This window comes from Rhopilema esculentum, chromosome 8 (assembly GCF_057945365.1).
Source record: "Rhopilema esculentum isolate cy_ngs chromosome 8, ASM5794536v1, whole genome shotgun sequence".
Taxonomy (NCBI): Eukaryota; Metazoa; Cnidaria; class Scyphozoa; order Rhizostomeae; family Rhizostomatidae; genus Rhopilema; species Rhopilema esculentum.
This window is the reverse complement of record NC_142822.1, coordinates 6,376,144-6,404,023: the sequence shown is the minus strand read 5'-3', so window position 1 is coordinate 6,404,023 and position 27,880 is coordinate 6,376,144. Positions and strand designations below refer to the sequence as shown.

Here is a 27,880-nt window from a genome sequence, read left to right as displayed (position 1 = left end):
AACAGGGAGAACGTATTCAAAGACACATCGTTTTCCTTCTGATTGTTCAACTCGCTGGATAGGTTCTTATGCTGTTCTTATTTTTGTTGGAATTCAATCATCAATGTTCTGGTAAAGTCTATAAAGAGTGTTCTTACAAAGAAAAGACTACGTACACATTCAACACCTTAAGAAAAATGACATTTATTATTGCTATGCCTCTCCCATATTTGGAAAAACTGCTACTATATTTGTTGGTTCATGCAAAAACAGGTCTATCTTTCAAGTTTCACAACAGAAGCAACAAATGTCCTGTGACACACGTTGTGGAAAAAACGCCACACTTAACTCATTTCAGTAGTCTGAACGAACTGCAAGGCCAGAATCAAAACAGGCATCTAAAATGTCTGCCAGTCGCATTCCTCAACTTGGCCTCAAAATACGGCAGTTTGGGCTGCGATTTTCTGGAGCCAAAAGAGTAACATGTGGTCTAGGTTTGTTGGGGTCTCGAGAAGGGAGGAAACTTGGCCTAGCCACCGCTGCACGCTGTTGCTCGTCGTCCAGTTTCAGCATTAAAGAGATTCTTCCACCACAAGATGCGTTTGCCCAAAGACACATTGGCCCAAGAAAGAGCGAGAGGGATGATATGCTCCGTTTCTTGGAGCTTGAGGTGAATTTCTGTTTCCGTAGAGGTGCTGCATATTTTTATTTCAGCAAAACGATCTGCCGCTTCCAATAAATCGACAATGCATTATGCCTCTCTTTGCAACCACCAAGAAACAGTTAGTAGGCAGCAAAAGATGCTTTGGATCCATGCCGAGCTAAATTGTATTTTGAGATATTGTTATAGAGAGTTATGCAAGGTCTGTAATTCATTGTTTGTTAGAAAATGGCCAAATAAATCCATCCAAAAGTACATGCGCAACATAGCATTATAAGATTCTTTAGTTTTAGATAGGGAACAGAAATGCGTCATTATTTATCCTGCTCTCTCTCTGTAACACATAATCTTTCTCTATCACACAAAGGGTGCCGCCACAGACGTCAAAAGATTGTTGTCACTTTTCTCCCAAAGTATTGTTTGCCAATTTTTTAAAGCCCCGAAACCACTTTCCAAGTCGACATTATGTCCACCTCTCTGTGCGAATACAACAATTTTATAGTATGTTTTATTGGTTCTAATCTAATGCATAATAGAATGGATGCATTAACTGTCTACCATTAATTCCATACTTCTATGACTCCATTAACTGCTTACTTCAATTACTCCTACCATGTAACCTATTTTATGAAAGAAAAGTTTTTATTTGTAGTGCAAATTCAGATACCCTGAAATAGGAAATAAATAGATACAGGCATCATCTATGGAGGAGTACTGGGGGTGTGGCAAAATGGCAGAGCAGGAATTCAAAAGCAGTGTCAAGTTATTGCCATTTTGCTTATGATTGCTGTTTGTTTATATACTTACTATGTAATATATTTTGAGCAATGTCATGCTAAATTTTTAAATTGTTTTAGTTTTTTTTTCATGTTAGACTGACGCATTAGTTAAAAAACATTGCTTTTGTAACTTGAAAAAATGTCTTTTGGAATCAGCATAATGTCACATAATATTATTCAAGACTTGTTTTGGTAACTGTTAATGGTCTAGATATTAATTCATCTTGCATTTGTCTTCTACAGAATATCAATGATTTGATAAACTTGACTGTGCCTGAAACAATAAGGCTGCAAAATGAATTGAGTCTTGACAATCCGCTTAGTAAGTAATTCTACACTTTCTAACTAAAAACTTTTTTAGGCTGCCATCATTTTTAAAGAGATGCCAATCAATGGCTATTCTTTGTCCAAATCATCATATACTCAATGCTGAACAGCATCAACCCCAAACTCAGGGTTTATGTTAAGTTCAAAGATTTTAAAATTTTGCAACTTTTGTGAATGCAGTATTATCAATCAGTGCCTCTCAACAACCTTTCCCTTGCCATTAGAAATGAAGTGTGCAAGTCCATAGCACAGATAAGGTGACATATATACCATAGGACTCTTCAAAAGCCAGCCCTGCATGTACACTCCTCTCCCAAAAGCATTCAAACTGTCGGGCAAAATGTTTGGCCTAATTTTTACAATTGCCATGCTAGTGAAAAAGTAAGATCAAATTTTAGCAGCAAAATAAAGCGATAGCGTCAGGAAATAAGCAAAATAAATATATAAACTAGCAAACAATTTTTTTTGAGAAAGTTTACTGGGAAAATTTTTCTCAACAGCACAAAAATGTTTATCTTTGGGCACTGGTAAAAACATAAAATATGGATGAAGCTAAGCAAATGGTCATAAAGTTTTTACGTCGCATTTTATGTTGCCATTTTCCAAGAAAACCTCCTTGAAAGTGCCAGAAAAATTTATAATTACATGAATCAGCCTTTTTTCTTTCATTGAGACAATTCTCCATGTCACACAACTAAGGATGCAAGCCACTTTTCTGCTGCTAACTGAATCCTCACTCTTCCAGGGCCTTCTCAAAGTCCAGGCCCAAAAGTAATTGAAAATGCTATTGGCTTCTTTGGTTTTTTATTAAAGATTCAACGAATATAGATCCTCCGAAGACCATGCAGCAATTATTTGATAAAACCTTTGACATTTGTACCATAATTCTTCTCCATTTCATTGAAAATTTGCAGAGGTCATTTCCTGGCTGGCCCTGTGTTGCCCTTTTGTCTAGGAATACCACCATCGATAATATGAATTATGGACTTGAAATTAAAAAATTGTGTAATTTAAACTTCGTTTTATGATTGCCTGAAATTTTGAAGTGATTCCTATTGTCATTCTATAAATATAAGCAACTAAATTTTATTTTTGTGTTCACCAACTTGAACCGACACCATTGCAACATTGGCTTCCATTCAAATACATTTGGGAGGGGAATTATGAAGCTTACAGAATTTTGAAAGAATATTTTTGGTTTTTATCAAATCCAGCAAAGTTTGCATTGCTATAGCAAGAAACAGTCTTATTAAGATGTTGAATTAATCACAATATAAGATAGACCTACCAAAATGACACATAATTGTAAGAAAATATTATCTGTAATCAAACGTATTTATAATTTTAATATTGTTTGTAAATTTGCAAAAAAGTTTGATATCTGGCATTTATGAAATTAAAAGGGCATATGGATTGTGTTAGAGAACAAAAATAAGCTTAAGACTGAGTTTTTGTCCCAAAGCTAGAGACAGGGTATCAAAAATACATTGTGTATTTTCTATCTCTGTGTGCAGGTGAACAAGAATGTCTGGCAAGGCTGAGAGACTTTGGCAGGAAAAACCAGGTGTGGAGATCCTACATAGGAATGGGCTACTATAACTGCATAGTTCCTACAAGTATATTAAGGGATGTTCTGGAGAACAAGGGATGGTAGGCTATTTCAGCTTTTTGAACAAGATTTGTAATCACCCTGAAAGCATTTTGGTGACAGGTGTGTACAACAACATCTAGGAACTAACGGGGGCAGTGGCCCCAACTTTTTTGAATGTTGGATACCAATCATGCAAAGTTTATAGAGTACTGTCATGCCCAGAAGATCATTTTGCCCCTCTTTTCATGTCAATTTGTGCATGCTGTGCATCTGGAAAATAAAGTATTGGAACAAGAACTTGTGATTTTGGGTATGGTTTTAGTGTAAAGAAAATTTATGGTTATTTTAAATGTTTCATTTTATAACTTAAGATATTTAAGATATTGTTATATAATTACACTATTAAGTTGTTTAAAGTATATATACCATTGAGGGCGATTGTTGCCAAAGACCATGCTTGGTAGGTCACTACAAAAAGAGAAAGCATTTTCTAAATATAGGATTTTGTTGCAACTTCTTATCAAAATTTTCCTTTTCAATCCTCAGGACAACCCAATACACTCCTTACCAACCTGAAATTGCACAAGGACGTCTTGAATGTCTTTTAAACTATCAGACAATGGTGTCAGATTTAACAGCACTTGATATGGCAAATTCATCACTGCTGGATGAAGCAACAGCAGCTGCTGAGGCAATGGCATTGGCCCATCGGTATGAGTTACCAGTTAAAAACTACCATAATTTGACATACCCAGACACAAATACCACAGATCATATGACACTGAGGGGGTCAAGGGTTTATAGGGGGCTAAATATGCTAAAACCAACAGCAAGGCGTTTTTTGTATGTATGGTTTTAAGTAAATTTTGGCAGAAAATGGGGGGCTAAAGCCCCCAGCCCTCTATATCCACGCAGTCCCTGCACAGACATGCAGAAAGGAACTGGCAAAAAGTTTTTATATACCCATATGCAAATCAATAGAATTCTTCTTGGAAAAAGTTGATGTTTATATACCAACTTAATGTTTCAAGTGAATTTGAGGATGGTATGTCTGTTTACTTTAACTTGATACACATATCTTTGAATGAACCAGCAGATCATTTATTCTCTATTCTATTTCTTTGCATCATATTTTACCATCTTTTGCATTGTTCCTGCTCAATGGTTTTATTAATGTTCCTTGTTTTTTGTGGTTCCTCAGTTATTGAGATTCTCTTTCTGAGAGACTCATTCTCTTCAACATAATTTTTCTTTAAATTTTCTGTTAAAAATTTTGTGCAGTGAAATTTTTTGACAATATAATTTTTACCTGGTTGTGAAAGCGCTTTCTATTCATTGCTGAAATTTTCATTAGATTTAACAAGAAGAGAAAGTTCTATGTTGATCAGAACTGTCATCCACAGACTATTGCACTGGTGAAAACAAGGGCAAGGTATATTTTCTGAATCCATAAGTTCAAGAAGAAGTTTTTCTACCCTCATGTCTTGCAGTAAATCAGACAAAGCTTTTTTGCAACAATAGTTTGAAGTTCTTGGGTATATTTTAGGAACTATGGCATTGTCGTTTGATGTTCACAAACAGTTTATCTATATGTCCAAGTTTTTCTTGTGTTTATTATTGGCTGATAGATCATGGATTAAATATCAGGATGTTTAGTTGAGGAAAATAAGTTTACATAGATCAGCTGTTGATCAGATTTTCATTTTATATCGTAAAAGGCTTATACTTTGATTTTTTAATGTATTCTTATCTTCGATTAGTACCTGTTAACAATTCGTTTTAATATTTATTTCTATGAGTATCTCCAATATGATTTTCTGCAATTGTTGATTCAAGGACAACTGGCAAAGGTGTTGAAGTTATTGTTGGTGATTGGAGATCGTTCGATTTCTCAGCAAAAGATATTTCTGGCGTTCTCTTTCAATACCCTGACACAAATGGCCTTCTGGAGGATTTTTCCGACCTCGTTTCTGCGGCCCATGCAGGAAATGTTAGTATTAAGACTAGTTCATATTTGAAAGAATTTCTAACATCACATAAAAATGCAATCAAAGTCTGTAAGGAAATACCCGAGAATGTAAAGGCTGGAGACAAACTCATTTCCACCCCAAGGATGCTTTTTTTGAGGGTGTTTGTTACATTTCACTGCGTTTAAAGTATTGATCCAACTTCGAAAATCCTGAGGCAACAATCTAGAATTCAATGATCACCCATTGTGGCTAAGATCATACTAAAATAGGCACAAAAGAGCTCTTTTATTCTTTTCCTCTGATACAGTTGCCAAAGAAACTAAGATATTTTCGCATATTTTGCAGGAAACAGTAAAAGCATTTACATTGTATTAAATCTTGATTTCGAAAGATAACTAAACTCTGATTATAATAAAACACTGGTTTGAGTTGCTGTGACAATTTCTAGACTTTGATTGCACTGGAGTTCCATGTAAATTTTTTCAATAAAGTTATCTCAAAGTTATCTCTAAAAACCTGTAGATTTGAATTGCTATCTTTAAAATTCCCTTCTATAGTCTATCTTGAAGGTCTCTTTATATGGTCTAGCTTATCCAAGCCTTTTATAGCATAGCTAGAAATTTAAGAACGTCTTGCAAATGGATTGGGATTGCTGCCATAGCGAGATTGTACTGCTGTATGTTCTTGAAATAATCATGCTTCTACTTAAGTTATAGCGAAATTTGCAAAAAATATGAAAAATTTTAAACAAAAGTTTTGTTAACATCGGTCAGCATGCTCTCTTTTAATGGATATATTCATATCCATATTCACCTTATTCATGATACTCCTTCACTTACAGATTTACTAAAATAAAAAAAGTTCGGATAACTACGCTTTTACTAGTGTTTATGCAAATAACTGATAATTCGTTAATTTTTTTAAGGACAAGAAGAAATTCCTCTAGACGCAAATTAGTTGGCTATGATTGACGCACTTTTTATTTCATTTCTAGAATTTCGTTTGATTTCTGTTTCACCAGAATGTCCTCTTGGCATTTCATCTTTTTGAAAGCTTTCTCGCTACAAACTATGTTTCTTAAGCCATTCTATAAACAGTAGGAGTTCGTTTTCTCTCTTGGACTCCAGTGGTAATTTTTCTTTAGGCTCGCGGCACTGATTGGTCAACTATACCGGTCTTGTGCTTGCGTTTTTCTTATTGGCCTATTTCGATCCACAATTGGGTATAAATTTTTAATCGCGTTCTTTCGGACCCTGATTCTGACGTTTTATGCTCTGAGGAGGGTCTGACGAAAAAGCTTTTAGTATGTTGTAAAATGTTTGCTTTTTTCAAAGCCATTTTCAAATTCTGTACCGCAAAAAATTGTCATTCTATAATTTCTTGGTCTACCTCTTTTCTTTGGATATAGGACTTGGAAGTATATGCAGCTACCCTATTCATTTGAGGTTATTCATCAAAAATCTGTGCTAGACAAAACTAACAAAAGGACAAAACAGTGACTTTTTGTACATTTTTCAAATAAAAATGCCTAAATTTGCCTCTATAAACTATTGGATTGGCTAAGTCCCCCTCCTGTCTTCCTTCAGCTGTCGTCCTAGCTTTTGTGTTAATCTTTATCATGCTCTTTGGTCTTAGGCCCTTGCTATCTGTGCAACTGATTTGCTGGCATTAACAATGATAAGACCCCCAGGAGAGTTTGGATGTGACGTAGCAGTTGGCAGCAGTCAGCGTTTTGGAGTGCCATTGGGTTAGAGCCTTTGTTTTTAACTTTTTAAATTTCATGACTGGGGATCTTTTAACACACAAACTAGTGGGGAATTACCCCACCAGGCCCTTAAGTTTCCCCACTAGCTGGCCCATGATTCCCCACTAGCAAGTGCTCTTTTGTTGAAAATTGTTTTATAAACCATTACTGCTTGTCATGTCATTGTCTTTGATGTATGTGTCGAATTATGTGTTGCTTCTTTCGTCTCATCGCAAATGTGAATCTCTGACTCTCTTTGATCCTCTTGCACTACACCAAAGCGAGGTAATAAAATTCATGGGAAAATTTACTGTCCTAGAAACATGCCTGAAGTTGCCTTATTGTCCCGCAAACATGACAAGATGTGAACGCTCGTTATTTTGTGTGTTTTATATGTAACTTTTCGCTGCATGGGAGTAAGGACTGATGTGCAAGATCTTGAAGCTTTTCATACTATACATACTCGTCTCTTTGCTTTTGTTTTTGCCGTCAGTTGCGTCACGTTAAGAAAAATGGCCTTTTATGTGAATTCACACCAGTGAAAATTTCTTAAAAGATCCCCTGCTTCATGGCATCTTGACATGACAGTTATATTTTCATTCTTATATTAGTTTATTTTGTGCAACACTGAAGGCACAAAATGAATTGTTCATACTTGTAATAAAGGCTATTGATAAGTGGCTGGTTTGAAGATGCTTAATGCCGTTTTGACAAAGCTACACTTGCTTTGGTGGGTAAAGTATTTATATGGGTATACTGTTGACTCTAGAGATGCCCTCATAATGTCATCATGCTACCCCATGTCGTGGCTCAGATATAGAGTCGCAAAATGATGACGACCCAAAATCTAAAATTTTTCATTTTTGGCCAAAAAGCCTAAAAAAGCATTATGAAATGCCTCTATTTGTTGAAAATCATTTAAAAGTGTTGCAAATAGACTGAAGTATGGCCCCGTGATAATGGACTCTTTCTACTGCAATTTCGTCTTGGTTCTAACTTTATGAACCAAGCAAAAATGGCAGTAATTTATTAAACACTTGAAATCTTGCATTTGCCACATCACACCCAATTAATAACTGGTTTAACTAATTTATGCACATATAAAGGTATATTTTAATGTTTTTCAGGTCATTTTGGAAGAATTGAAACATTCTAATAAAATATTTTTGAAAACGCCACCTTTTTGCACTTTTAAATATAGATGCTCCATATATTCTTAAAACACGGACTTACGTCCGAATTTTACAGAATCGGCTTCTTTTCTATTGAATATTCAATAAATTCTAATCGCAGGATATGGTGGGCCACATGCAGCTTTTTTTGCGGTTCGGGATAAACTCAAAAGAATGATGCCTGGAAGAGTTATCGGAATCTCAAAGTGAGTCTCCTGTTTAAATCACAAGCTATGTTGATTTATTATTGTTATTATCAACTATTTTCATACTCGATACACCCTGCATCACTTATTAAAAACTATCAAAAATTGCAACTTAGTACAGTAAACAATGTATTAAAACAACTGGATTAATTGCTGCTCCCCCAAGGGATGGGGGCATGTTTTATTAAGCGAACGTTATTATTTATTTAAAATGAGGGATATAATTCCGATCTTTCACAGCCGAGTACTGAAGCCTGAAACTTTTTACTGGGTAAGAATATTGGTAAATTCTCTCAACGATGAAAATCCTCCATCTATTTACATTCACCGAGTTTGTATTGTTTGTCCCAGTTAAGATTTGCATCAACAGTGGCACCTTATGACTTTGCCTTCTGTACACAAGTAAGTTCCGGTTCATTTATTTCCAGTCAATACGATATGAGCAATGCGTTTATCTTGCGGATGTGGCCTATAATCTTGAACTCGGTCTTCTACCGGCTCTTGCCAACTTTGCTTATTCACATCTATTCAGAAAGGTTGAAAAATTCTTGTTTGGCATTTAACTAGTCTCTCGGCTGTATTCAATGCGATTGTTTTATGTCGGCTATCAGTATAAACAGTAGCCTTGAAATGCTGCACGCCATCTAATTTAAATATGAAGAGGAGCGGACCAAGACAAGAGCCTTGAGAAATGCGACAAGTGATGTCTTTTGTTCCAGATCGATGCCCATTCAAAGATCAGAGCTGTTTCCTTTTATTTAAGTATAAAGGTAAACAGTCTTGTTCTGAGGATTGTGAGACGTGGGCTGCAATGATGAGCTTGAGCTTGGTTTTATCTCATTTTCATAAACATAACAACTATTTACATTATTAGAGCTATAACTCGAAACTCTGTTGTAAACACCATAACTCGCGAACTCGACTCGATTCAACTCAAAAACTGCCACATCTATCTCGCATTAGCACGAAAACGAGGTTGTGACGTACGCATTATAACAAGTCCCTTCTGGTGCTTCTTATACATCATGCGTTTAGTTTTTTCACTAGAACTTTGTGATCAGCCTTATCAAATGCTTTCTTTTGGCAAAGAAAGGTGGTTTGATTCAATTTCTGGCTATCGATGTTCCCATAGTAGTAATCAGTTCTTGAGATCAAGAATGTTACTGCAGATTAAAGCTGAACGATTCCTCGAGAAGATATTGGTATCTTTGTAAAGCACTGACCGTGCAGTATTCTTACAAGCAACCTTGCATACAATGAAATAGCTGGAATTTGTTGCTCATTATTTACATCTTTTTTGAGCCAGATTTAAGATATGAGGTTATTCTTGCCACTTGCCAAAGATCAGTGAAACACAATAAACTGACGAGAATTAAAGGTCGTCATTAAAGCAAGGAACAACGTTTAGCGTACATCGGAATAACGATCGATGTAGGCACTAAATAAACCATCCATCGACTTACATGCCTTTTTTAATCCAGCGAGTCCTATTAAACGTTTGGAGAACACGGAGCCCGAGAAGAGACGACGTGCCCATTGTGTGTCTTGATTCATTTGTTCGTTGGCTTCCTTTCGTGGGGTATAAAGAATGTCCCTTGCAAGCAGCGTCGAGCCTGTTGTTGCGACGATGTCTGGGATGTGATGCGAGGTTTTATGAGTAGGTTTACCAGGTGTTGCCCCGGGGTGCTGCCAAGGATGAATTGAGCGGGCAAATAGCGACACTTGTACCCGAGTGCCGTGTTGTCTTGTAGAGCTCGGTTGTGACAAATCCAGTTGAGTTTGGTTAGGTTGGAAAACAACGTCGAAGGATGTAGTGCCATGATTTTTCGATACTTGTTAGCATTTTCGAGCTTGCACATTTAAAAAAAAATCATTGATTTCTTTCCATTTTCTTTGAATCCCCTGCAATTTCTTTGTTCAATCCATGGCAGTAATTTCTGACAGCAAAGTGCATCTTTTTGGTTTCTTGATTACACAGATGCTTGAATGAAGACAAAATTTCGAGTTTACTATTGCTCACCCTATGATTCAGTCCTAACCCTGGTTGGTGTGATTGAAAAGGCTGAAACCTCTCTATCAGCACCTTCACCACCCTTCAAAAGCTTTTTATTATTTATTTAAAGTCTGTCTTTAACTGGATGTCACGCACACTCCAAATACCCATATCGATCATATCTCAGAACTTTTTTCGTGCCCACCTTTCTCCAAGCAATGTTTATACTTTTTGAATATCATGCAAGTTAGCGATGACCCAATACCTCAATAGAAATCCCCGTTAGTGCTTTAAGACTTTAAGAAATGATTGTAGTTATATGTTTTATTCTTTGTTTATGTTTGCTTTTGTTTCCAGTCAGATATACAATTTTTCCCTATCTTTTCCGCAGGGATTCATCGGGTAACCCTTGTTACCGACTGGCACTGCAAACAAGAGAGCAACACATAAGACGTGACAAGGCTACAAGCAACATATGCACAGCGCAGGTGTGACAAGCTTTATTGTCGGTACTTCAACACGCAATCAATAACAAGGCTGATTTGGATGTTAGGGATAGCATCAAAACCTGCTTAGTTCAAAAACGTGCTCTTTAAGTTCTCTTATTTCAACAGCATTTGCACACGAGTGACTTTCAGGGTAGTTTTGGTAGCGTCCTAATTTGAAATGGCATCTAATTGCTGTTGAGAGAAACTGGTTTTGATTTTCTGTTGAGATTTTGAGTCAAAACGGTAGCTTCTCCTAGCCTTGTTACCAACTTGCTGCTTAACTGCAGGTTTCAGAGAGGCAGTTTCTTTTGGTTTGTCAAAGTTAAACTGTGTTTACATATAATAAGTGCATGAACTCTGAACCCCTACAATGGAACTACATCGTCTTAACGGCATTACTTAATCTAGGGAATTGCCTCTTAATATTATAATAACCAAGTATAGTACAGGTGACAATAACATATCATTGGTAGAGCAAATAGATAGGGGTGTACCGGATCAGGATTTTCAGAATCCGGCCGGAACCGGATTTACCGGATTTCTTCGTGGAATATCCGGCCGGATTCTACCGGATAATCTGACCATTTATAGAATTTTCAGTAATAAAAAGTTTTGAGCCACTTTGCGAAAAAATGTATAGCGAGAAGATCAAAGAGACCTATTCAGGGTTGCCAGATTGAATTTACAAACGAAGGCTAGACTGGTGAGCAATTTAAGCCAAAATGCTCGTAAATAGGCCAATTCAAAAACTCTCTCAAGAATCCATCAAGCAGGCACTGGTTATATTTCTACGCTTGTTAGATAATTTCTTAACTTTGATAAGAATCTTACTTTTTCCAAAACCCTTTGCCAATATCAAGATAATATTTAGGTCAGGTGATAAAATTTGAAATTTGGTTAACACTTTGTAGTTAACTACTAATTATTCTATGAATGTAGTAATTACTTATTAATTTTGGACGTCTGCTTAAAAGGCCAACAAGGTCAAATTTAAGTAGTAAGCAAAAAACAATTTTTCCAGGCAATCTAAATCTAAAAACCAAAAATGAAAAATTTGGCCTAAAAAGCCGATCTGGCAACCCTGGACCAAATCTGTGAATTATATCATCCAGTCTTCTTGTTTCGTGATGACGAGCACTTTTATTTCAAATCTGTTTTCAAGGCGCTTGTTTTATCGTCGATATTGTTTAGTTCTGGAAAATCGATTTTTAATCACTGTATGAAGGGAGTCTGACTTGGTTTTCCAAATTTTCTTAGTTATGATTAAAGTTCTGGAAAATCCGGCAACTGGCCGGATTTCGGAAACAAATCCGGCCGGAACCGGATTTTCAAAAAATCAGCGATCCGGCGCCGGATTATCCGGCTTACCGGATATCCGGTACATCCCTACAAATAGAAGGGATGTGGAATATCACCAAATATTATTTCCTGTGTCACTATATCATAACAATGCAATAAAATCCACAGATACGTCTTAGATCAAATGCATATATTTATATAATTTTTAAAAGTGACCTACAATTCGTTCTTAAGGACGTCAAGTTCACTGTCGTCTAGTGCAATAGCCATTGGAGAATTTAGAATGCTAAAATCTCAAGGCCTCCTTCTTTTGCTCTATTTACCATTATTATTTCCACTTGTAGGTTGTATTTTATCAAGTACATAAGGCAAACAGTCATAGAAGGCAACCTCTATGTGACTGGAATGGCTAATCGGGGAATTTGTCTATATCTCTGTTACAGGCGTTGCTGGCAAATATGAGTGCACTCTTCGCGATTTACCATGGCCCCAATGGTTTAAAGAATATAGCTACTCGTGTCCATAATGCAGCTTTGATTTTGCACGAAGGTGAGCTTCTATTTGCCCATTTTTAATGTAGGAGGCCCCTTATTGCAGTGAAGTAATATGCTTCTAGTTTGTGAGAAATAGGGGGCATTCTACTATTAGTCTGAAATTTAGGGTTGCCTTTGAATTGGACAGCACTGGTGGTAAAAAGAATTTGAATGCTAACTATTGGCCCTACCCACTCTACCCAACAAATGTTTTAATTTACTTGCTCAATTAACGATGGATATATGAAATGCAGTCGTTTTGAATCATTTCCAGGACTCGAAAAAGTTGGGCGTCATGTTGAAGAAGGGCTCTATTTCGACACATTAAAGGTAAGCTCGTCAATATATACATTTGAATTTGTTTTACTGAATGTCTTACAGAATCAAGAATTTTCTTAAGAGTAGACTTTACAGGCAAGTGTTAACCAGACCTCCCTAAAAAGTTTTTGTGCCTGCGAGCACAAACTGTTTGCAAAAGGTGCCTGCAAGATTTGTTCATATGTAATGCGTAGGATATGAAATTGTTCGAAATAAGAGACAAAGTAAGGTTTAATTACGCAAAGACCAGTAAATTTTAAAATAACTACTTTAACAGAAAATTACTTCAGAATGACGATGGTTTTATCTACAAAAGTAGCACTATAGATATTAGCTTACGACAAAAAGGGAAAATTTGCAGATACTTTCAGCTTTTTTAATATTTGGACCATTAACAGCAATCACAATTTCCATCTATTGCACGCTCCACCCAGATTGGTAGTTTGTCCTGAGTTTTTTTACACGGAAGCCTTCAATCAATGACTGGTTCAACCGATAGCTTGCTGCATCAACGCAAACAGAATAAATAATCATATCAAGATATTTGGACACTTGTTCTTGCTCTGTTATTCTCATTTTGCTACATAAATCACTTTAAGAAAGCGGTAAAGCTAAATATTAACATGGTAAAACTTGTAGCTGAATTGTTTCTATAAATTCTTAAACAATTGAAAACTTTGAACAAGTCTATCAAGACCGCTTTTTCAGATGTGCCTGCAGACGTAATTTGATCGGCATGGTTTGCCTGCGAGTGCCGCTCGCGCACTTTAGCGAGGTCTGGTGTTAACGTCGTTGTTTTATTCGTTTAAAGGTTAAAGGTACACCCGAAGATGTGCAAAATATTATAAAACGAGCTAGGGAAAGAAACGTCAACTTGAGAAAGTTTGACAGCGAAACGGTGAGTGGCAAAGTTGTAATTGTCATATTCTGTTCACCAAGAAAGAAATTCGTTGAAAACATAACTATAAAATTTGGTAAGAAGCCTGTCTCTAGAAGCAATGTCATGAGGAAAATGCATGTAATTAGAAAAATTAAACTAAGCTGTAAGATGTCAGACATCAGAGGTATAAAAACAACATTAGAGTTATTAAAGGGGCAGGGGAAGGTTGAATAAGGCTTAGGACTAAGTTGCATTGAACGAATGGGTCTTTCCTGCATAGGATGCCGGGAAACGTTTTTGATGATGAGTTACTGCTGTATTGTCCTCAAAACAAAAAAATTGTGCAGTATAGCTCTAAAGATATGACACCTTTCAGTCAAAGACAGTGAGAAAGGCCATTGAAAACAAATGGACTAAATTGGGCCACGCCCAAACCAAGCCCAAACCCTATCGTATTTTTCTTTTTTCTAAGGAAGGCCTTCAAAGTTTGAGGAAATTGTCCGAAAGAAAGTTAAACATTTTCCGAGCTCGGTTGTTCAGAAACTTTTTTATACTTGGTACATGCTCGGGAACCTATTCTGGGTACCTGTGCCACTTGGACCGGGGCCACCCTCACCCCATCCTCTGGTATCTCCCACTAGGGTTGCCCCTTTTAAGTGGAAGTAGTGTTCCAACTAAATGCTGATCACTTAGTTTGTCAATCTGTCTTTTAGCACTTTTAGTAGATCAAAAAAATTTATGGATTAATGTATATAATTTATGATTAAAAATTTGTTTATAAGATTAAGTTGGAGTTTCGTTGACGTATAACCACTCAGTTTTTATTTTCAGCAGTTTTAGGGTGCTGTTTTGTTTACAACAATTCCAACTTGAAGTACACCGTTTAAATAAAAATAGAGTTTGACAACAGATATTACGAAAGAAATAGTCTCTCTTTTTGTTTTTTATAACACACCCGTTGATAAATGTTTGTGGATATACAATTCCTTAAGGGTTTTTTAATCATGGTTACAAAACCAAATGGAAAAAGCCCATTGTAAATATAGATTACAATTTATAATGTTAACGACACAAATTTGTGCATTTATGGTTATGTAACATTCGAGCGTCCTTTTTATGTTGTAGCTCTAAGTTCACGCTTAATGCGATCTCTGCCTGCCGATTGCAATAAGCGTGAAACTCGTGTGGCAGCTTAGAACCGTCCTGTTCTATACACAAAAAGCTTTTACAGCTCTGCCTATACGGCACCAAGCACTTATTACCGACCTGTTTATACTAATTTATAGAGCAAAATCATTATTTTGGCACAAATTTAAACTAAATTTATGCTTTTTGATTGAAAGCTCCTCGCTAATAATTTCTTTTGTAGTGCTTGTTCATGAATACGGGCTCATTCTTATGTAATTTCAGATTGGAGTTTCCATGGATGAAACTATAACAGAGCAGGATCTTGACGATTTGCTGTGGACGTTCGGAAGCACTGCTTCTTCAGTAAGACAATTTTGCTAACACAGGTCTTTTCTTGCACCGATTTTGATGATTGAAGGGAATTGATGTTTATTTCTTTATGCAACTATCCAGCAATATGTGATTTAGAAAATCCTGTCTAGTTCTCATCAAGTAGAATCTATTAGAACCAATAGAAATGAAGATTTTTTTCATTTCGAACCGACTTCATGTCATTATGTGTCGAGCTTTGCTCTCCCATTGAGTCGCCCTATGATTTTAGTAAGCGTAAAACACAGATTTGCAACTTAGAATCGCCCAGTTCTATACACCTAAGCGTGTACAGCTCTCTCTATACAGCATCAAGCACTTTACGGCAGACCTGTATATTATGAATTTCATTGCCTCAAATGAATTTCGTTGCTTTGTCGCGAACTACTGTTATAAAATCTGATGAAAACAATTTTTTTAGGCACTGGTGGCTTCAAACATGGATAATCCTCCTGAAAAAAGCATACAAAATAGCACATTTAGACGAATGAGCGAGTATCTCACACACCCAGTGTTCAACAGGTACGCTTGATTCATACATTTCTGCTTAAGACACAAATATTGGGGGTTCTTAAATATATCAGATAACAAGGATAGTGGTTTTGAATAAGAATCTTTTGAAAATGGCTTTGAAAAAAGCAAACATTTTACGACATACTAAAAGCTTTTTCGTCTGACACTCCTCAGAGCATAAAACGTCAGAATAGGTTCCGAAAAAACACGATGGAAAAATTGCTCAGACGAAAAAGCTTTTAGTATGTCATAAAATGTTTGCTTTTTTCAAAGCCATTTTCAAATTCTGTACCGCAAAAAAGAATCTTTTCTGAAAACTTTGCTTTCTCTCGGTTCTCTAAAGACATTCAGCTTCAAAGATCAGTCTGCTGATTTCTTTGTCACCTAAAAAACTTAATGCTGCCATCGAGGGCCTTATCGTCCATTTTTGCACATATCTTTTTGCTATTTTTACAATTTATACCCACCTCCTATTTTTTCGATGGAAAATTGATATTTTGTTTGAATAAATTCAAATTTGTGTATTTTCATTTTATAGCTATCAATCAGAAACCAATCTAACAAGGTACATGAAGGCGTTAGAGAATAAAGATTTGTCGCTGGTTCATGCAATGATACCGCTGGTATGTTAACCTCTATGGATATATCAAAGGCAATTTATGAAGGAAGCTTGTCAAATGCTTATCCTAATGCTTCCAGAACTGTGAAAAACCGTAAAACAGCAGAAGTTTAAAGTATGCTCTATCTAAAGTATGTTCTTTACCTCGTAGTTGGCAGAAATTTGATGTGTTTCCTTTTGACATATTTTTTACTTTGCTTAGAAGTCATAATTCTTATTGGTTCTTCATGTTTCTATTGTTTCCTTCATCAGCCTCTTTGTATTATAAAAGCAGAATTACAATAAATAATCTGCGATGTAGGAAAAGAAGGTACCGAGCTGTAGACCTTCTTGAAACATCAGAAACGTCAGATTGTTCTAGTCGCAAAGAATCGATCTGCTTTGATTTGAATATCTGATCTGTCACAGATTTGATTAACTAACCTGTCACTAATTTGATTAACTGATCTGTCACTGATTAGAGTAACTGATCTGTCACAGATTTGATTAACTGATCTGTCACAGATTTGATTAACTGATCTCTCACATATTTGATTAACTAATCTGTTACCTATTTGATCATCTGATCTGTCACAAATTTGATTAACTGATCTATCACTGATTAGAGTAACTGATCTGTCACAGATTTGATTAACTAATCTGTTACCTATTTGATCATCTGATCTGTCACAAATTTGATTAACTGATCTATCACTGATTAGAGTAACTGATCTGTTACAGATTTGATTAACTGATCTCTGACAGATTTGATTAACTAATCTGTTACCTATTTGATCATCTGATCTGTCACAAATTTGTTAACTGATCTATCACTGATTAGAGTAACTGATCTGTCACTTATTTGATTATCTGATCTGTCACAGATTTGATTAACTGATCTATCACTGATTAGAGTAACTGATCTGTTACAGATTTGATTAACTGATCTCTGACAGATTTGATTAACTAATCTGTTACCTATTTGATCATCTGATCTGTCACAAATTTGTTAACTGATCTATCACTGATTAGAGTAACTGATCTGTCACTTATTTGATTATCTGATCTGTCACAGATTTGATTAACTGATCTATCACTGATTAGATTAACTGATCTGTCACTTATTTGATGACCCGATTTGTCATAGATTTGATCAACCAATCTGTTACTTATTTGATAATCTGATCTGTCACAGATTTGATTAACTGATCTATCACTGATTAGATTAACTGATCTTTCACTTATTTGATGAACTGATTTGTCATAGATTTGATTAGCTGATCTATCACTGATTGAATTAACTGATTTGTCACTGATTAGAGTAACTGATCTGTCACTGATTAGGATAACTGATCTGTAACAGATTAGAGTGACTGATCTGTAACAGATTAGAGTGACTGATCTGTCACTTTTTTGCTGATTTTATCGATCTAAATTTCCCAATGATTTTTTAAGAAAAGACAGCCTTCTGTCAATTTTCAAACGTCTTTTTTTTGACACAGGGATCCTGCACAATGAAACTCAACAGCACCACTGAAATGATGGTCAGTATTTAGCATTTAAAAATCGAAATGCCAAATTACCTTTCAGAATAATTTCTCATCTTTTTTGTTTTGAAATGGATGCAATGGAAACATGCCAATGTTATAATGCTTGTAACTATTGAATATACAACTTAGCTAGTGCGATAAGGTAACTTTTCCATTGCTATGGTCTTTCTAGATAGGACAGTATATCAATAATAAGTTTATGATGCAATCTCTTTTTTGTTCGAAGGCAATCACATGGCCAAAGTTCACAAACATTCATCCTTTTGCTCCGAAAGAGCAAGCAGAGGGCTATTACGAGTTGTTTAGAGAATTGGCAAAAGACTTGGCCGAAATAACTGGGATGGACGGCACATCGCTGCAGCCTAATAGGTAAGTCTTAGTCGACATCTGTACAAGCACTGTTGCCGAAATAGGTTAGAATGAATCTATTCATCAGTTTTTATTTCAAAAAAACAAGGTCGAAGGTTAATGATTGGTTTCTCTCATATCGCTACTGACGTCACTGCACAGTTTGAATGTTCAATCGTACTACAAACTATAATCCTGGAAAGAAGGAAGCCTGTCATATTCATGCACAAAGTCGTGTTCATCCCATTTGGTATTTGCATTAAACAACGGATCGTATGAATATGTCTACAATAGTTAGAATGACTTCGTTTTCTCACTAGAGCGCTTTAAGTCTTGTCAAAGGCTAAAAGGAACTGGTATTTCAAAGAATCTAACCAATTGTCCCACTTACTTCAAAGCTAAGAAGCTTGTGCGTCTAAATCACCGAATAAATATAAGGTTGAGAATATTGGGAGTTAGAATTAGTCCGATATAAAATCGTGGTTGGGGAGGACGGTGTGGGGGCTGGAATAATCGGGGCGAGAGTTGTTAAACTCGGGAATTGGAGAAGTTTATGTAGGTACATTTAATTGGAAGAAATCATTTATAAATTGTGTTCCCGAGCATCTAAATTTACAAGAGTTTATTTAATGTTACCATTTGTTACGTTTTTGTGTTTTTAAAACATAGCACTTCGGCAAAACTTTAAGTACTAGAATCAAAAGAAATTATGAAACTGAGTACTTTTTCTGAACATAGTTTCTTAGAAAACATTGTATGTGTATATCGTTTATTATTTAGCAAGCAGCACCACTAATGAAGTCCGTATCTTAAAAAATACCAAAACACTCATTCCCGATTGCTCTATAATTTTCCTGTAGAAAAACTTATTCCCAATTGCTCTATAATTTCCAATTATAAGTGCTACTTGTTGTTTTGAGTTTTTTGATGAATGTCTGTACGTGCTTCTAACACTTAAAAAACGCCAAATCTCGGAGTAACGGCATATTACGGTACAGCAAGCTACTTCAGCTCTATCTATACAACATTGAATGTAAGGCAAATTTTGAATTGTAATTGTTATTGTATCAAGATTATAATGTTTAGTCCTAATTTTTCAAAACCTTCTCTCTCCTTTGCAGCGGTGCTCAGGGAGAATACACTGGTCTTATGTGCATCAGCGCTTATTTGAAAGACAAAGGAGAAGGACATCGCAATGTAAGAAAATCCTCCTTTAACTGCGTGACACTTTCTCAATAAAATATCTTTTTCAAATTATTTATTTGTGTTCTTTGAATGAAATCTATTCAAAAATGTAAAATCTCGTCCTGTGTTTTACGTACTGTTGAGTTCCGTTAAGTCGTGAAATTTGACAACAAATGGGAAATTTAAATGGTCAGCGAAATGCATCGGGACACAGTGACTTCAAACGGTACAAATTTTGCAATGAGCTGCTTCAGACTTAGGTGCTGGCATGTTTGATTTATTTTGATGCATTTAAGTAGCTGATTTCCTAATTTGCTTATGTACTATTGTTTTGACTGTTCTTTTTGCACTCAGGTCTGCATAATTCCAACGTCTGCCCATGGAACGAATCCTGCGAGCGCACACATGGCTGGCTTCAATGTGGAGTACGTGAATACAGACAAAGTCGGTGGAATCGATCTTGACGATTTGAAAAAGAAGGTTAGTGTTTCCAATTGCTATAAGTATTGACGGATAAGGGTTAGGCGTGTCTCTAAAGGTCAAACTCGCTTAAACCAACAACTTCAACAGTAAACTGTGTCTGTCCCCTCTCCATACTGTAAAAGCTACAGTCCTGGCCCAAAGTTATTGGACTGGCTGGCAAATTGTAATCTTTTTGAAAAAATACGCTCCCCACCCCCACAGTCAATGTTGATATGCTTGTTTCTACTCATTTCGAAAGTTGGTACTTTTATATTTTCCAAAAAACCAACATTGTTTCAGGGGTTTTGATAATATTATTGGGGTAAAAATTGCTTGCCTGTAAATTTAGGTCCCAGCGATTCTGTGCTAAGTATCTTTATGAAAAGCAGTGTAGAGATGATACATATATGTCTCTGTTTGAAAAACCAGGATATCAGGTGTTTGAAGTTACATTTTTTATTGACAGTCAGCCTTTCTCCGGGAGTCACCAGTTGTAGGAGTTATTTTGAAACCATTGACGCAACGTAATGCATCAATGTTTAGATTGTGACTTTGAATCAGGAATTTTCTCTTCAAGGTTGAGAAGAATAAAGATAAGCTAGCAGCAATTATGGTGACATACCCATCAACAAGTGGCGTCTTTGAAGAATTCATTCGGTAATTTCTTGCCCTTGTATCTTTTTATCAGGATTAAAGAAATTAAATGGTTTAAGACCTTAAAATCAATCTTCGAGAACTATCCGGGCTTATTGCTTAATATTTCTCGATAAGCATTGTCTTTTAAAAAGTTAAGATTTCCATCAGATTGCTAAGGTGTCATTTAATGCGCCATTCCTCCTTTGGTGATCCGTTCGATCCCCGCTTGGATATGAATGTTCATTTACCTTATTGGTCATTATCCGTTCTATACGATGAAAAGTGTCAGGTGAATAGCACTTTAGTATTCTTTGTTTCCGCTCATCCTTCCTATTTTGAAAGATTATGCAATTTTTAAAAGATAGAAAAATGTTTTATTCTGTATTTTTAAAATTTGGTGAAACTGCGTCATAATCTCAATTGTGTTTTTATTGTCCGCTTTAGAGAAATTTGTGACATGGTTCATGCATATGGTGGACAGGTGTACTTAGACGGAGCAAATATGAATGCCCAGGTCTGTATTTGACAATGCTTCTACCGTATGCCATTCAAGATGCGATGCCTTTTGAAATATAAGCCATTTGATTTGCTATGGTAAAACAAGCTCTCAAATACAAGGTGCTAATGAAATATGATGGCCTGCCGGATTTAAAATATCCATTCTCCGGTCCCAGATTGTAATTCCCCTTTTTCAACATCTCAAATTCCAAAAATACACAGATTGTCCCTTCGTCTCAGATTAATGCATTTTGGGCGCTTGGATTAATTACGGCTCTGGCTCTTTCCATTCTGAGAATGTAGCCCCATGCACCTGGGATAACCTCTCTTTGCTCGCAATTTTTTTGTATAGGTGGACAACTTTGGTAAGGAAATTTTTTCTTAGTATTGGCAAATTAAATGATGCCCTTTATGTTCATTTCTAATGTCTTTAAAGCAAGACACACTGATCAAGAAGATGTTCCCTGTCGTCCCTCTCTTTTGATATTGACACCGTCTCGTTTGAAGGTTGGGCTTTGTCGTCCTGGCGATTATGGTGCTGACGTATGCCATTTGAACTTGCACAAGACTTTCTGCATTCCTCATGGCGGTGGAGGTCCAGGAATGGGACCAATCTGTGTGTATGTATTGTTATTGTATATTGCATCTAGATATCAGCATTAGTTCACAAATTTTACAAGTTTGTTCACAAGTCCCGTACTCGATCCTTTTATATTAAGAAGTCTTGGATGATGCAGCTGAACCATGCCTTAGTATGAGTTTCGGGCAATGGCCCAATTTTTCAATAAATTTCTAAACCATTGTAAATATGATTTCGACATTTCTGCGAATATGTCGGTTCAGTATTTACCAAATCTGTTTGTTTTCGAGGTTTATATCACTTGTCTTATTTCCAGTAAGGGAAAGTTTCGTCTTTTCAATTTCAAACTTTATTGATATAAGAATGTTTTGCATAATAGTTCTAACTCGCAGGACCATTTCAATCCATATTTTCCATATAATATGCAGTCTCTTATTTGCTACTCATCCAATTTAAGGAAGAAGCATCTTGTGCCATATTTGCCGACGCATCCGATTGTTCCCCCTGAAGGGACAAGCGAAGAAGGCTCAAAACCTTTCGGGGTCATTTCCGCCGCTCCTTATGGTTCTAGTGCAATTCTGACAATTCCTTGGGCATACATAAAGATGATGGGTCCCAAAGGGCTTAGAAAGGCCTCTCAGGTAAATGGCTTGCTTTACATTACGAAATCAAGCCAGGTTTTCATTATGTCAGTATTTTTTTCGTCCTTAGAGCAACAATTCTCAACATCCTTTGCGTCAATTCTTATGGTACTAGGCACTGTTATACTGGGAACCACCCTGTGACAAACGCTTTTCAATATGCACCAGAATTAACAAATTTAGTGCCTCTGTGATAAAAGATTCTTCTCTCTTTAAGTTGCACAAACTGTTTTTTCTGGCTCAAAGGAATGTCAAGAGGAACATGAAAATTTTTACGTAGAAGGCTCATCTTAAAGGACATTGTAATGCAAGATCTGGCTCTTTCATGTGTATTTAGATACAGATGTTTCAGCGCTCTTTACCAAGTTATTTTACTTTGGACTGAGGATTTTAATCAGTTGTTGAAGTAGATTGTTTTCATGCATTACTAATGATTTTTTAATGGAAATATAGGACAGGCCATATCGTTCCCTGATGGTTGATATATGCTTAAAACTAGGAGTTGCCACTCACAACTTTTTTTATCCACACACCAAAGCGTATGACAGACTATATATATGTGCTCTCTGAACAGATTATCTGAAAATGCTTTATTGTATATAGTAAAGATGCATTTCAGAGGCGATTACATTATTTTCATTCGTTGTAGCTTGCTATCCTGAACGCCAACTACATGGCCGCTCGCCTCGATCATGACTTTGACATCAGATTCAGAGGAAAGAATGGTTTGTATTTTATTGACTAGCAGTTATTCGTACCATGCTTTAAATAATTCGATGTTGACATTTTTGCTAGTGATTATTAAGCTATCACGCAACCTTTATTGAATGATAAGCTATCACACAACCTTTATTGAATGATATTTTGCAGGGTACTGCGCACATGAGTTTATTATAGACTGCAAAAGGTTCAAGCCCTCTGCTGGCATCGAGCCTATCGACATCGCAAAACGATTGCAGGACTATGGTAAATCAGTATTTACTTTCGTATTCTCAAGTATCAAATGTTCACAAAAATAGGGAGAAAATGAATAGTATTTGTTAGTTTCAACAGTGAAGACTTTGACCTTCCTCGATAACATTTATGGCTTCTGTTTATAAGTTTCAATGTAACTGCAAAAAGCATGTATGCTTAATTAAAAATTGGGTATCCCCAGTATTTATATGATCCTGTAAAGATGTCTTATTATTCTCCCACCTTTTTATAAGGGGAATGTTTTGGAGTTATTTGATCGTATGTATTTGACGTAATTGTAGTATGTCTTGAAGTGTTTTTGTTAACTATCTTGAGTATTTGCTTCATCGTATAAACGTGTTTCGCTATCAGTTTAAAAATGATTCCTGATTTTTTCAATTCAATCAAAGAGATCTGTTTGTTTTAAGTTCATAAAGAGACAAGTTTCTTTTAAGTTCATAAAGGCCTAAGGATGTTAATTTTGAGGTAATCTTTTTCGTATGCCTGCTTGGTCTTTTCCAGCTTCCTGTTTTTCTTGTAATTCGATACTGAAATCTTTCAGGTTTTCACGCTCCAACTATGGCCTGGCCAATCCCTACTGCACTTATGATTGAGCCAACCGAATCAGAAAACAAGGCTGAAATGGACAGACTTTGCGATTCGTTGCTATGTAAGTTGTTCTTAATAAGTTTTGTTAGATTATTATTTTCAGGATTATTGATGTTATTTTCTAAAAAGGAGCGCTGTTAAAAAAGAATTTTGACTTGATTTTTGTTTTCTAATTCTCTTAAAACACGTTCTTTGTGTTTTCATATTTCAATACTTATTTTTTACAAAAAGACCATCTGCGAATGTAGCCACGATGTCAAAAATGAAATGCACAGTCACTAATTTGTTTGACTACTTAATCCCAGAATCCTGGACTGTCAACTTGTGGACAATGTATTCCAAATAACGATTGTCCATTGGATTTTAAGAATAACGATTAGAATTCCTACCAAAATCAATTTGATCAAATTTTTTATGATAACAGCAATAAGAGAAGAAATTCGAGATATAGAAGAAGGGAGGATGGATAGAAAAAATAACCCATTGAAGGTATGTCAAATGTTGATCATATTACATAGTATTGATGAATTAAATTCCAGAAACTCATTTCCAGAAATAAAAACATAGTGTTAGGGAGTTAAGAAGGCAACTGGGCATGGAGGGTTTGGAAGGAAGGGGTTTTGTTAGCAGAAAACAGATAGACGTTTTGGTGAGGGAAGAAACGCGTTGAACCAAACTAGGGTGATATGAAGAAAAGGGAAAATGACAGGTGTTATAGAATGGAATTAGGTACTCTTTAGGACCGATCTGTTGTAAAACACCGTTCTGCCATAATTTTCTGCCTTAAGCCCTGGTCAAACGATCCAACATTTCACCCAACATTTCACCCAACATTCTTTTATGTTGGAATGTGACCCAACGATGGTGGTCAAACGATCCGCCATTACATCCAACATTTCACCCAACATTTTCATGCGCAGATTTAAAAAGGACTGGGTAGAAGGTCGCGCTAAGTCTGCACAGTTTCGCGACATTTCGGTCCGAAAAACGAAAGACAATCGCTGCCTTCTCTATTCATATTCTCTTCAGATATTTTCACTGTCATTGCAGTCTTTCTGGACGAGTGTCGCATCTCTCGTCAAAGTTGTGGCCTAAATTCATCCCCCTGAACTTTCTTGAAGCTCCTCTGTGCTATAGGCTCTTCATTGACGCTTCCTCTGGCGCACAGAGTTCGTTCTATTTCGTTTTATTGTCCATAATTAGTGTTCGTTATATAGAGGGCGGTTTCGTTATATCTACAGTACAGTATGCTACCTTAGATCTCTCCATTATAATTTTGGCTTTGTCTTTTCTTCAGCAAATAACTTTTTTAGTTTTTTATGTCTAAATATATTCTTGATGATGTAAGTTGAACTAGTTGCCCTAGTCTATAACCCCTTTTTTATTTTGGTGGTTGATTGGTTATTTTATTTTATATTATGGGTAAATTGATAGATTTGTATTTTTTAAAATTTATTAAGATATATTTCTTGAATGATGAAAACTTGAAACTTAACAGTAAAAACACTGCTGAAGTATTTAAATGTTAATGCATGGCTGTAAGATGGTACTTTTCATATTTATGATTCTAGCTTCAAAGATTTATAATTATTTAATGTATTGATAGATATATTACTACTTATAAGCGTGTTACTGACATTTTTAACCATGTGTAAGTTCTATTTTTTTTCTTTTCCAATATTCAGTTTTTTATGTTGTTATTTATGACTTTTGTTTTGTGAATTTTTATTCTTATTCTTGTAAAGTTTTATCTTCCTTTTTTATTAATTTTTTCATGTAACCTACAGGGCTTTGATCTTCTTATATGGTTTACCTTATATGGTTATGTTTTCTTCTGTTGTGTAACGAGCCACCTGGTGGCATACTTGCTGGAAAACTTAACATAAGCCTTGAAGGACATGTCAGTTATATTCGGTCACTGGCTACAATATGGTTACTTTATACTTGTAAATAGTCTGCCGTTTATATATTAAGATTAAGATTGCAAAGATAATTAGTTTCTATCTGCAATCATCTTTGAAAGCCTGGGTATTGAAAAAAACTTTACAAAAAAGACAGATTACTGAACAAATTAATCTGGATAAATATGATCGATTTTTAGTATTATTATTATTTGATATTTTTTTATCAAATTTTTATCAATTCACAGAATGCTCCTCACACACAACAAGTATTGACGGATGAAGAATGGACTAGGCCGTATAGCCGAACGGTGGCTGCCTTTCCTGCGGTAAGGATATTTTCAAACCTGTACTCTGTATCTTTTTATTAGATATCCTGAAAGCTGCCATGAAGAGCAAATTGTTTCATAAGTATATTTATGCTGCGATCTAGGCTTATCTATGGACTCCATCTTTTGCAGCCTTGGCAAAAGACGTCAAAATTCTGGCCTACCTGTGGACGTGTTGATGATGTTCATGGTGATTCCCATCTTATTTGCATATGTCCACCAATAGAACCAGATGAGTACCAAAAAACGCAAAGTTCAATCTGAGTGATATATTTAAAGGATCCTAGTTACTGGTAAGGGAACTTAGATTTGTCTTTGCAAGCACAATTTCTCCGCATGCATCCAGACCTCAGACAAATTTTTAAATTGGTATGTGTTTCCAAAAAAGTTCACACAATTGTAAAGGTACCCATTACTTCCCTTTTGATGAAAAACATACTAAAGGAAAATTATCTAATTCTCTTTTCTTCATTCAAATGCCCAATTGAAGTATTTTTTCAACGCACTCCATATTTTCAATTTTCCCTCCAAATCCCGTGCTTCTCACTCCGAATCTCAAAATTTACTTAAAATCGTTTTTTGATAGAAATGTAGAAAAGTTTCTAGCCAACTTGAGGCTTATACGATTTTCCAAAACGTAATGATCTTAGTTATTACAGAATTATAAAGCCTCTGATAAAGAATTGGTGGAATATACAATTACATTTTACTTCTTAATATCATGTATCATGGGTTGCTAATGTCATTACTATGCATTTAAACCTATATTCGCATTTATTGAATCGTTCGTACTACGGCTGGCCTTATACTTAAGCTGGTGTTTATTTCCTACTATACGGCAAGTCTTATACTTATACCAAACCGGTGTTTGCCATTCATTGTCAGTAGGCCATAGCCACGACATATAGATTTTACATACTTCCCAACTAGCGTTGTCAATTCTTTATCTTCATATATTCCAAAAATGGATCATAGAATTGGAATCTTCTTGTTGAAATTAGTTTGTGCCGAAATTTCATGTTGTTTGGACAGTAAGGCCAGAGATTGTACCCTCTTCGAAATTTATCTTTTCTTGTACATTTCAGTAAATGTTTTCAATGCAGCAGCCAATTTGATCAAAGCTTTACTAATTTCAACAACACGATTTCAAATCTGAGGTCCTTTTTTGAGAAAAGTCTGTAGAAAGCCATATGCACAATCAATGATGTAAACTCGGTACCGAGAATGGCGGATATGCTAACGTTTGGACATATTTTCAAGTCATTCTGTACAACAATATTAATTAGGATATAGATGCGTAGATGATATACTAGTTTCCCTTTTTGCTAAGCTATGAACTCATATTTAAGACATCCCCTAGCTCTTGGAAACCATACCAATAATTGTTTCATGTATTCACATGTTCCCATATTTAAGCAAACAAATTGTGGGTGAACTAACGTTAGTAGTGTTAATTGAAATTGCAGTTTGTTTGGTAGTGTGTTCCAATTATTAATTTTTAATGGGTGATAGCAATTTCCATATAAAGATTCATTATTTGTGGCAAATTATTGTTTTTAGAATTTCCCAGCGATGCTTCATTCCATATTGTTACATTCTTGAATTTGCAGCTAATTTGAAATGTCCAAGAGGGTATGAT

At 35.7% G+C, this 27,880-nt stretch overlaps 1 protein-coding gene across 1 annotated transcript; it reads left to right on the top strand.

Moving 5' to 3' along the window:
* The first annotated feature begins 215 nt into the window (after window positions 1-215).
* On the top strand, window positions 216-27,807 carry LOC135694404 (glycine dehydrogenase (decarboxylating), mitochondrial). The gene is made up of 29 exons (XM_065213133.2): window positions 216-649; window positions 1,663-1,741; window positions 3,261-3,396; window positions 3,884-4,048; window positions 4,692-4,769; window positions 5,174-5,327; window positions 6,943-7,054; window positions 8,345-8,429; window positions 10,814-10,910; window positions 12,653-12,758; window positions 13,017-13,072; window positions 13,872-13,958; window positions 15,351-15,431; window positions 15,859-15,959; window positions 16,489-16,573; window positions 18,051-18,092; window positions 18,325-18,467; window positions 19,568-19,643; window positions 19,986-20,111; window positions 20,671-20,750; window positions 21,174-21,243; window positions 21,735-21,847; window positions 22,265-22,448; window positions 23,098-23,173; window positions 23,319-23,414; window positions 23,965-24,072; window positions 24,436-24,500; window positions 26,161-26,241; window positions 26,374-27,807. The coding sequence occupies exons 1-29, from the start codon at window positions 383-385 to the stop codon at window positions 26,503-26,505; spliced, it is 3,081 nt and encodes a 1,026-aa protein (XP_065069205.1). The 5' UTR covers window positions 216-382; the 3' UTR covers window positions 26,506-27,807.
* The last annotated feature ends 73 nt before the right edge of the window (window positions 27,808-27,880 follow it).